The sequence below is a fragment of the Phaenicophaeus curvirostris genome, chromosome 5 (assembly GCF_032191515.1).
Source record: "Phaenicophaeus curvirostris isolate KB17595 chromosome 5, BPBGC_Pcur_1.0, whole genome shotgun sequence".
NCBI lineage: Eukaryota > Metazoa > Chordata > Aves > Cuculiformes > Cuculidae > Phaenicophaeus > Phaenicophaeus curvirostris.
The window spans coordinates 17,405,334-17,417,767 of NC_091396.1; the positions used below are offsets into that span (position 1 = coordinate 17,405,334).

General features: G+C 36.2%; 1 protein-coding gene across 2 annotated transcripts in view; it reads right to left on the minus strand.

Moving 5' to 3' along the window:
• KCNQ1 (potassium voltage-gated channel subfamily Q member 1) overlaps positions 1–12,434 on the minus strand; it is a 367,210-nt gene that overhangs the window by 246,493 nt on the left and 108,283 nt on the right. The window contains exons 7-11 of one of the 2 annotated variants that reach the window (XM_069857817.1): positions 10,531–10,641; positions 7,946–8,041; positions 5,566–5,688; positions 4,413–4,554; positions 560–625 (exon numbers count right to left, since the gene is read on the minus strand). In XM_069857817.1, the coding sequence (XP_069713918.1) occupies positions 560–625; positions 4,413–4,554; positions 5,566–5,688; positions 7,946–8,041; positions 10,531–10,641 (538 nt within the window). The remainder of the gene's footprint in view (positions 1–559; positions 626–4,412; positions 4,555–5,565; positions 5,689–7,945; positions 8,042–10,530; positions 10,642–12,434) is intronic. The other variant, XM_069857818.1, reaches the window with a different exon arrangement.

Consider the following 12,434-nt stretch of genomic DNA (forward strand, 5'->3'; position numbering starts at 1 on the left):
CTTCCAACCTGGTTATTCTATGATTCTATGATTCTATGTCTCTGCTTATTGCAGGGGGGTTGGACTAGATGTCCTTTAAAGGTCCCTCCCAATCCAAACTATTCTATGATTCTATGAACTATCAATCAAGGATTACTATCCCAGTAACAAGAAATTACTGGTGGGTTTTGTATATTACCAACACAACAATTTCATATACAACGTGACATGTATGCAGACATTTTTCTGGTAGTAGAATATTTGGCTAGCAAGACAGAAAATAGTTTACATTTCCTTTTTTGCAAGCACAAACAAAAAATTTTAAATGCATTAAAGCATTTTTTCACAGAAAATCTGAGTTTTAATTAATGCAATTAGAAAATACCTCTGTTCTGCAGTAATTTTTTAAAATTTAAATATTTGCAATTTACAGCCTGAAATGCTTTCCAAACTCAAAACCCTACTGACGTACCCCTGCTTTCTTTAAAAAACTGCACTACAACAGGCAACTCCAGACAGAGCATTGAAAGATTTAGTAATTAATAAAGGTCATGGAGCAATGAAATATTATGAGCTTTACCTGGAGAGGAAGGAGTGCTGGAAGACTGCTGCTCCGCAGAAAAGGATGGCCAGGAGCGCTGACAATCTGAGTCAGAGTAAATATGCAAATAAAACATAGACAGATAGGAGAAGGAAAAAGACAAAAAAAAAAAAAAAGAAAAAAGCTCCAGAGAGGCAGCTGAGGAGATGCAGACACACCTAATATACAGCATGATGTACCAGTCATCTTTAAACACAAAATAAAATGTCCCATGGAAAAGAGTTTGTATAAAACTCTTCTAGTGTGCATTACATGTTAGCAGAATATTAAACCACCACCAGGGATGGCATCATGTCTCCTCAAACCTGTTCTTCATGACTATCACCTGTTGCAAGATATTCCTCCCTACATACCAGTCCCATTTTGAGGAAAGTAAACTAGTTTTGCCCTTTCCTTTGTGACTTTAGTCTCCTCAAGCGTTTCCCTTTCCAAAGTGACCTTATAGGGGTCAGACCCCCCTTTCTCTCGTTCATGCTGTTCACAGTGTAGCTAGCTCCTGGTCAAATTTCAGTTCTGTCAGGTGGGCGAACCAGTACTACCACCCTTGTTTGAAGCTGCCTTACTCATCCTATAAAAAGCATTTGAAGTTGCCCACTTCAACAACTTAAGACCAAGTGCCTACCACAAGCTGAATTTCTGGGAGGAAAAGTTTCAGGCAAGAATGAGGAGCCAGTGATGAGACAGAGACTCAGCAAAACAATGTTTATGCTATGTTTAGTTCTTCTGAATAGCTTCATCCTTTTAATAACTATTTCATTAAGAAATGCTTGTGGTCATTGGGCACTGGAACAGGCTGCCCAGGGAGGTGGTTGAGTCACCTTCCCTGGAGGTGTTTAAGGCACGGGTGGATGAGGTGCTGAGGGATATGGTTTAGTGTTTGATGGGAACGGTTGGACTCGATGATCCGGTGGGTCTCTTCCAACCTGGTTATTCTGTGATTCTGTGACCCTCATACTCAGACAGAGTAATATTTTTCAGAACTGTTGTCTCACTTTTATACAGAGAGAAAAACTCTCAAAATATAAATGTACTGGAGTTTAAAAATCTGGAAAAAACCCACCCCTCATTTGCAAGTGCTCTGTCAGTGCCAGGCACATTCCAGTCACAACCTCTGGGTCTTTGCTGAACTGATGATGCCAGAAGAAAGGAGGAGGGGAGAAAAGGAGGTGGAAATATCTGGTTGCACCCAGATACTGTCAGGGAAGCCAGATAGGGGATCCAGGAGTGTGAAGACCTGAATATAAGCGGGCAGCCCAAAGACAGAACCAGAATTTATGGAATGGGAGAAAGCAGCATATAGATATGAGACTATAGGCTTTCTGAGGACCAAATTAAAGCTGAATGAGCATCCTTTATTCTTGTACTTCCCAATTTCTTGTTTCTCTGGTTTTGACTTGGCAGCTTCAGTTTTCTGTTTAGGTGATCTTATTCACACCAAGTACAAAAACACACTCTACTCTTTATCTCTTTGAGTCACTGTGAGAACAGTGTTTGGTAATCTCTCAGGTCCACTGCGCTCACAATGCCTCTCTTGGAAACAGAAACTAAACATGTGATGGCTGGCAAAGCTCCTCTAATATTTCCCCAAGATGAAGGAATTCCCTGTTCATGTAAAACGGGTGACTTCATGGCTCTTGCTGCTCTCCTGAGCTTGTTCCACCATGCTTACCCTCAATGGAGATGCATCATTTAGAATGTAGGATAAAAATGAAAACCAAAAAAAGGGCAAACCAAGGAGTGGTCAGGGGGAGTCAAGGAGATTGTTTTCTGCTATTTTATCCACTTAACTGCACCTGTGTTCTGTGTACTTTCAGAGGAGAAACTGAACCTTGTATTTTCAGACAACTTAATCCAAGCCTAAGCATCTTCACACTCAATTACTGAGAAGAAGTCTCTACTGCCTTTAGTAGTTTACACTTGGCTCACAGCACTGTCACAAAAACGCAGACCTGGCTCTAACCCTAGAGTCTTTGGGGAACAATTTATACAATTTACAGGTCCTCATCTGATCACAAATATCTACAGAGCAGTTTTACAGGAACAGATGCATGTACTTCAGAATGCACAATCTATTTTTAGAAATTAATTTTCAGCTATATACTCAGACAACTTAAGTACTGGGTGTGTTATAATTTATTTCTATGTAGATTATCTTTTTCAATTGGTTATGTGTACCTGAGCAATTTTTCTCAATTATGAAAAAAAACAGAGATCATTTGCTTACATAAATGAGTGTTCAATTTTCTCTTTGTAATTAAACTGTGGGTGCAATTGTGGTTACAAAAATGAAAACGTACATTTTTGTCTGTCTAGATCTCCTTGGCTGCAAGAGATTTCTTAGAAGCTATATGGCAGTAGAAACACATGAAAAGCACTGCAAACATTACATTGTCATAAGTTGGCATGCCATAGACAGAATTAGTTTCCTCAACTTACCAAGCAATTTTAACATTCCTGTTTGTCCTGTATACTTGAAACAGTTTAGAGAACAGAACACAGATAAAAAAGAAAAAAAGGTTAAGTGTCAGAAGAAATTAGAGAAAATCCTTTTATTGAGAGCTATAGAGCTGATTGTTGAAGTGGCAGTATTAGGCTGTCTGCAAATCATATTTTCCTTGAATCAATTTAAAAACTTCATGATAAAAGATGAGACTTTACAAATTTAAGCATCTGAACAGATCATTCATTGAATTGTTTTGAAAAAAGGTATCTGTACTTAAAGCCTTAGACACAGATTAAACTTAATACTTGTTCACCTTTTAACAGCTATGCAATTTCTACCACCAGATGCAATTTGCAATCATTCTTCAACAGAAGTCAAGAAACAGTGGAAGAGCATAGATGGTACAGAACAAGACAAGACAGAAATGTAGCAAAAAAGTACATGGAAAGTGAGTCTTTCTGGTTGAATTACCCTGTGCCAACCCATATTGCTATCTTATTTTAAAAGTCATTAAATTTAATCAGGTCAGCCAAATTTTTGAGGAGGGAAAAGATGAATACATAAGGTTAATCAATAAAGTACACTTTAAAAATTAAACCACATCCCTGCTAACAAAATTTGAGTAATACACATTAAAAACTTCTAACAAAAGCACATTTGTAAAAAAGCCACATTGTAAATTCTGAGTTACTTGGGACATTTGTTACAGCTAAAGCATATTAATCACAAGGTGACCAAAGTCTGTTCTTCTTTTTCCTCATATTGTACCATCTTATACAGTGACAGTTAATACAGATGAATCCACGCTTATCTTAAGTACTTCTGCTTTCAAAATTTGATTCACAGCCTACTCCACTGAGCAGGTGGCAGGAGCACGTGATTGTTTCATTCATCAGTCTATGTTCAGTGCAGTCAAAACTTGTCAATCCATTTCAGTTGAGGTGCAAGCACAATAGTAAAACATCTTAGGCAAATTTCATGTGGAAAAGCTGACAGTAGCTCTTCTGGCAGGCAGAAATTGCAAATAATCTCACAATTATTAAAGAAATTTCATCCAAACAAGCCAGCAACCAAAGTGAAAAAGCACAGTATTTTTGCTTTAGAATGTCAAGATCTTGTTTTGACCTCATCCTCTCCTACAGAATATGTCTTTAATTCATAAATATTAAGTTGGGCTGTTTCTTCCTCCACTGATTATGAACGCAATTAAATGTATTTTTTTTCAAATGAAGTTCTTAATATTCATTACTAATGTCACTCAGAGCTTTAGACTGCAGTTCGACTGCTACATCAGAGAATTTAATGAACTTATGAATTTAAGAGGATCTGGATGTAAATCACTAATAGAAGCCATTACAGTTACTTGTATTTTATAGTGGAATTTCTTACCAGAATTTTCATATGGTTCAAAACTGAAATCAGGTTTCCTGTCCTCTGTCACGTGATCGTAAGTGATGTGTGGAACAGTTAACACTCTATCTGGAGAAGAAGGCCCATTGTCCTTGTCTAACTTAAATTTCTTCTTTTTAACCTAAAAAAACCCCAACACATAAAGTTACTCAAATAAAGCCACATTTAGTTGTTTCCTTAGTAACATCTTCAATAATAATGCAGTCCCCAATGAGCTATAACGAGTCAAAAAAGTCAGTGACCAGTTACATTTTCACGATGCTACACTGTGTATTTCTCAGTAAGAAAGCCCCCCATGCCATCAAACCTGGCTAATCACTAGAATTCTGCACATCATCATAAGCAAATCCCTTGCCTGCAGTAAAAAAATTCTGCTAGCTCTGTAACAGTTTATATAAAACAAACTATTCTACAACATCTTTACCATTTTATTGATGGAATACATAATACCTTCAGCAAAAAGCAAACTGATATGTTGCTACAGAAATCAGATGAATCTGAGATACTAAGGAAGATTTTTGTACAACATCCTCTCTTTCCAGCTTGAGACTACTGTGCAATACACTTAAAATAGCAAAGATGAAGTATTACATAATCTACAGATTCTAACAAAGGGACTTTTGCTGTTTTTCAAACAAGAAATTCTTAACTTATGGAATCAGTTGATATTATAACACTAGCATTTGTGGGCACAAGATGTCTTCACCATAGAAATTTAGAAAGTCACAAAATCAATAGCTAGGAGAAGCAATGGGTTTGTTGGTTTTTTTTCTTCTTTTAAACTATTAAAATTACTAGTTTGGAAATAGTAATTTTCTTTTTTCCCCTTTTTCTTATAGTTTTCCAAACAATAACAGTAAGTTACCAATGGATGTGCCTGAGTTAGGCCATTATTGCTCTTTTACAAACCCATAAAGCAATTTAAAAAGTCAAGTTTGAGAAATGAAGCAAATTAAGTTATAGTTTAAAATGTGTGTATACTGAAAATCCTAACACTGAAAGGAAAATGAAACTTTCATATCAAGTAAGAATCTGTAAAATTAACACAACAAATAGTCTCTAAAGCATAAAGAAATTCAATCTAATCTAAAATTTTTAAATTAAGACAATAGGAAATGTTAATTACTAGTACCATCACCGATTTCTTCGGTTTTGGACTGGGTGACAGCAAATGATAATTCCTGGCAGGTTTTCGAATGTATATTTTCCATGTAGAAGAGTCAGGGTTTTCCGCTGCATAGCATCTCCATGCAGTCTAGAACAAATATTTTAAGCAACAGTAGAATCAATGCAATAGATTTTGTAGCTATCTGTACTACAATGTACCTTCAAAGTAGCATGTCAGTCATTCTTTATTTGATAGTATTCTTAAATTTCCCCACTGAAAAAAAAACCTCAGCATGGTTTAGAATCCTTATTTAGTAAATAGAAAATACACAGTTTGAACTGGGCAAACCAGAAGGGAAGATCAGGCTTTTCAAGTGCAAACTTTGTTCGCATTAGCAACAAACAAATACAAACATAGCTTTCTACACCGTGCTCAAAAGACTGGGGTTGAATTTCTTGTTCTGCCCCAGTTTCCCTCTCTGACTTTAAGCATTTCACGTTCTGTGTTTCAATCTCCTATTCAGGGAAGCAAAAAATAAAATAAAAAAATATTCTTCCAAGCCTCACAAGAGTACTATCAGAAAAAAAAAGGGCGCATTTGTGATGTAGTCAGTATGACTATATTCACACAAAAGATTAACCAGAAGCCAAAACCCCAGAACAATCCTCCATCCTGTCATCCACCAATGACTAAAGTTCTATGTTCTTAGACAAAAAAAGAAAGGAAAGCAAGAAACAAGATCAACCAGGGACAAAACACTCCTGGCTTCCGTGTTTAATGTGTAAATATATAATCAGAGCTGATTGCTAATTAGTCTTCAAATTAAAAAGGCGGATCCTCACTTATACACTACATGAAAACAGGACATACATACACCAGCAGAATTTTAAGTGGGAAAGGCCAGTAAATACTAGATGAAAGAAACAAATTCAGGCAGAATGACAGAGGAAATCAGACAGCAGTTGGAAAGTAAAGGATAAAAAAACCACCATGTAATTCCCACCACAGTTAATAGGATACTAGAAGAAACAACTAGCCTCTAGAAGAAAATAAGAAGGAATACAAGGGAATAGTATAACTCATTTCAGCTGTTGCCTTGTCTTGAACTTGCTTCATAAACTTCTTGGTTTAAGAATAATCTTTTAGTAAGTTGTTTGTGGAGCACTTATTAAATGTGGACTTCAGAGGTCTGAGGCTATTAGTAAATCATAACTATCACTATTAAGACCAGGTAATCAGCAACTCATTGTCTATCTTCCACTCCTCCTTAAAATTTCAGATAGACCCATGTACAATATTCTGGACATGCAATCTCAGTCTTCCTGATAATTTTGGGTTGATTTCCCAAAAGAATCAGTAGGAATGCTAAAAATCTATTCTTTGCAAAGCCATACAGTTTTCTGACCATGCAATCCAAACGAAACTCAGAGTCTGAAGATTTTTGGCTAATCTCTGTCTATAAGCAGAGCTCTAAATTGAAACCTTTTTTCAAATTGACTTTGGGACTGTTTAGTTTCAAGCATAAACTTTACAGTTAGCTACTGTTTCCATAAAGAGCCTGACCTGGAAATCCACATTCACTCATGAAGCTAGAGAAATAAGCCATATGAGAACTCAAAAATTATACAGCTTAGGTGCACATTTAGAGTTCTTTTAAATTTGATACCTGGGCTTCTAAAGCTAAATGCAGATGCTAAGTGAGGAAGAAGAAGCTGGAAAAATCTAGAATGAAACAAGAATGAAACCCTCTTCCAGGGTGAAATGCTGCTCTACTTAAGTAAAGGATAAAATCACATTGATCATACGGTCACTGAATTGCAACTGCATTGTTAACAGAAGGGATCAAAATTTTTCTGCATGATATGTTACTCTACACGAAGACTGATTTGAAAAATATCAGTGGTTCCCAGCTACCTATCCTCAAGCTGAAAAGTTCAGACAAGGTTTTCCTATTTAACATTCTGATTTAATTCTCCTAAACTTGAGATTTTTAAGAACTTATTTGTCTGAAGGAAAACAAAGCATATCTGAAATTTGTTTTTACAAGCAACAATGTGTTGTTTAGAAGAATATTTTTCACATGGAGCCTCCTCTCTGTTTTTTCACGACTGCAAGCATAGCATTTTGTAACATTTTCTCCTGGTAAATTATTCAATAACTACTGGATAAACTTCAGTTTTGGTTTTAACCAGCTGAATTAAACAGTTTGCACTAATTTGGGAGTAAAGTGTTCTGATTATTAGTTTACCTTAAAGGTGGGACTTACAAAACCATTTAAAAGACTTGCATCTGTAAGCCCTATACAACTTTTAATGGGAATCAGGCATGGAAACCAAAATCAATAAAAACTATATATCAATATAGGGAAAGAAATAATAGTACACAAAATGCAGGAAATCAGTACCTGTATGAGAGAAGCAGCAGCTGGAATTTGACGGTTAAAATGCTTCTGTCTTTGTTTCTGTTGTACCTTCAGGGCAAAGCCTGAGCCAAGAATTCCCTGTGGGAAGGAAAACACAGATCTAATTTTTTTACGCGGGAAAGAAACCACACGCAAGCTTTCCAAATTATTTTGTATTAATGAACTTCTATTCAGCATTACGAAACCCAACTAATTATTTAGAGGAAATTACTTAATACTGTTGATTTTTTTGCCTCAGTTAATATTACTTGTTTAAACAAATCGTGAATCCTATCATGCCCTGATCCAAAGCCTATTTAAGTCAACTGGATTCAAATGCTAAAGAATGAGCAGAAATGGTATTTTATACCCTCTAAAAGCCTCATAAATGCTTGTGCAGGGGAACGACAGAATAGGGAGAAATATTAACCTAATGTGCTTAACTTCATTTTTATGAGAAATAAAGCTTTGGCATAGCATTCTTCAGATCACAAGAAAGACCTTTTAACGGTAGCATGGTAATTTGTATTTCCATATGTTAATCCATGCCGGGGTACGAGGACAAAGAAGAGGAAAGGAATATTACAAAATGGTCAGGACTTCACAGAGTTCAACACAAAGCCATTTAATCCACTCTCAGGGCAAGGGATGTGAACTAATGGCACTGGATGGTGTAAAATATGAAACAGCTTCTAAATGTAGTATAACTATAAGTACAAAAATAAGTATAGAGCGAGTCATTTATGTAACCACTTGCATAGCTACAGACACATTTAACAGAGGTTTTAGTATTACAGATACAAATTAGATCTTCTATAAATCAGCTTACATGACTATACCTACTCAACAAAAGCATAATTTATTTTCTACATATGGTAAGTCAAGGTGTCAGAGCAGCCAGCGATCTTGGCTTAACCTCTAAGAAACATATTAATCATCAAGTGTTTTGAAAGGAACAGGAAAGGCCCTCCCTATTATGCTCATTAACAAAGATCAAAGAGTTAAAGATGTTCAAACATCACTTATTTGGGAAATGAAGGCTCATTGCTAGATCCAGAACCCATATCAGTTATGTTTAGCCACAACAATTACTTCTGACTGCGATTTCTGCCAGCTCCTCTTATTTAAAACAGCAACAAGGAAGCATGCAATACTTACTATCACCTATTTACTGTTAGATCTTCAAACTTTACATTTCTCCCTTGGGCCAACTCATAAAAACAACTTGACTCATTAACAAAATTACACTGATAAAGGGGTGTTTGCTGTTGTTTTACTTCTACAAACATAAATCTGACAGGTAAACCTAAAATCATTGTTATGAAGGTAGGGCTGCTGCACAATTTTTTATACAATATCTTTTCTGGCATTCAAGTCCAAGGAAAAAAAAAAAACCAACTCTTGAGTCAAAATAGTAGCTTTTGGTGTTTTTCTTACAGATCATTTTATTTACCAGATCTCTCTGGAATAAACCTAAAAGTGATTAAAATGAGGAGGAGGGAAGAATATGCTTTAAAGGCAAACTGATGCTGAAGAGTCTAAAGATCTACACTAAACTACCTTCCCCTGCAAAAGGTTGTGTACCTTTAATATAAGCGACTAATTTTTAAAAGACATGGGAGTTTTAATAGTTACCATTCCATGTTGTGAAGAATTTTTGTAATGGTACTGGCATAAAAGTACTCTTCTTATCTATCCCGTACTTACCCCACCACTTCCCTGTCCCAACTACACTAACATCTGCTAACATAACTGTTTGTGTCAGTGAACTGAAAAACTTGCTGAAAAATAAAAATTCAAACAGCACATTTTAGGTTGCATATTCTAACAGCACAATTCAGAAGCATTTCTATATTTGCAAAAAAATACTCTTAACTACCCCGGCATTGAGCATTTTGGGTTTTCAAACCACAGTCCAGGTTTTGCTGATTTTTAATTTATCCTTGGTACTCAAATGCTTTGTTTCTTGTTAGAAAGTACTTGGAAACCTGTTTTCAGTGCAACCAAAGTGCCATAAAATCTTTAACAGTACAGCCCTAGGTAATTTTTGAAAATGGGACTTGGGCCATGGACAGCTGCTGATTTGGCAAAGAGCCGCATAAAGTTTTCCTGGCTGCTTATTGTCTCTCTGCCAGTGACACCTTCTCTATAGCTTTGCAGGAAGAAGGATGTGTACGAGAACTCTACAGTTCACCCTGGGCTTAATCAGCTGAGTAAATTATGAAAGAATGCCTTAGAAAGCCAAAACATCACAAAGTCACAGAGTCTAGAAGTAATCAGCATTAAGAAATAGTCTCCTTTATACTTCTGAGATGGGCAGAAAAATTATTATTACTTAAACATCTACTTCTGAAATATATAACAAATCTAGTGCTGTGTATGATAAACACTGCATATTTATTTTTTAGCTACTTATAGAAGCTCTTTTGCTTCTACAAGCTACATATATTTTAACTACAATACAAAACTTGAATACAAAGCTTTTGTAACATCAGGTTAAATAAAAAGTAAAGAATCAACAACAAAAGATTCCTCTGGTGACTAATAAGTCAACAAGAAATTGCCAGCAAAAGCACAAGATAACGTACCGCAGGCAGTGCAAAAAATGAAATTGCGAATACTGAAAAGCAAGATGCAATGGTCTTTCCTATCCAGGTCTGAGGCACTTTATCCCCATAGCCAATAGTTGTAACAGTCACCTGCAAAGAGAAATACATAGAGCATTACAGTGTGAATTAATATGGCAGTTTTGGGTTGCTGTCCTTTCTTCCTTTTTTATTTATTTTAAAGAAACAGTTGCAATCCTGACTCTCCCAACAACAGTCTGTGTGACATCAATGAAGGTAACTCTCCTCTCCAGGTTTGCTTCTCCATCTAAAATAGATGGGAAAAGGTACAGGAAATTGAATTACAATAAAATACATGTTTAAAATCTTGTAAAGTAAAACCATCTATTTAAGTCTTTATGGCTGAGGCAACTCTACAGCATATGAAGTTACTGGGATATGGGCTGCCTGCCCATGTCATACACCTTCCTGAGGGGGAGGCTGCCAACAGTTCTGAATTGCCAATTTGCTTTATGGGCAGGAGGTGCTTGCTGAGAGTATTATGGGGCTGTTGCATACAAAGAATGTATATATACTGTAACCACTAAGACTGGGGTCAGACGAAGTATTCTAGAGAGTAATATTGGTATAAATTGCAGAAACTGCTGAAAAATTTCCATGCAGCAACAGATCCTGAAAACAGTCTAATGAATCATTGATTCATATAATAAATCAAGAACAAGAACAGATAATTTAATGCACACATGCAGGAAACATCTGTTGAGTCTGGGTTTCAAAACACTGAAGTAAAGATTACCACCATGGTGATGTAGCATAACAAGGCTTAATGAGTCACTGTTTGCATGAGCTCAAGGGAAGAACGGATTTGTTTGAAGCAGGAGAATACATTTGGCATCTGAGAGCAATTTAAATTCACCTATGTCACAAGCTATTTCTGAATTTTGGAATTAGAGATTTTTTATCTGTGATTGAAGAAGGCTAACCAAATTGGAGCATGGGAAACAACACGAATCTCTCAAGCAATTGAAGCACACATCAGTTGCTGGCTGTTCAGATTTTCTTCTGACAGTATGGGTTTCGTCTTCCCAGAACACAGAGGAAATTAGTTCCAGACAAAATATACACAGGCTACTCCCATTTTATCCTGAAGTTGCTCCTAGTTTACCTATCTGCTGTAAGGCGTATTACTCAGCAACTGCAGAAACACAGGCAATGCCCAGGTCAGCATCTCTAGGGAAGGACAGAAGGGAAAGGGAGATTTATAGTGGCAAGATGTTTGTTAAGGGGGTGAAAGGAGAACCTGGGTCTGGGAAACAAAAGGTCATGATAAGTGCTTCAGGAAACGTGTGGCTGTTCATGACTATAATAACTGTCTATTCATACTAGATGAGACATCAGAGGGGAATCCTATAGATCTAAGTTCCAACTTGAGAAGCTCCTCAGAAACACACAAAGGAAGCCAACCACACTTCAGCTGTCCAGCTTCTAAGAAACATCATTATGTCTCTGTCAAACACTGACAGAGGGACAGCTCCAGCCAATTGAGTTTGTTTCAAGTTGCTGATACATTCAAGTATTAGCATTTCATTTTTTAATACAAGCTTTTTAAAATGTGGTTATTATTTCCTACACTGTTTTGAATCCTACTAAAGTATTTTAAGAATTACTAAGGTAAGTACCCAAGTACCTTTGCCTGCATTCCTGAAATTGTTGAAATACCACCTTAATTCAGGGCCTGATGAAAAACTGAAGGGATGACATTATCTGCTTACTTACAGAAGGTCAGTTTAAAAATAAATAAATAAATTAGGAAATACTAAATTCTAATTACAATTTCCTGTTCAAAAATATGGTATAAAAAGGAAACATAGTTATGACAAGAGGTGGCCTCTAATTTCCTCTTACATAAAAGATTGAGATAAGAT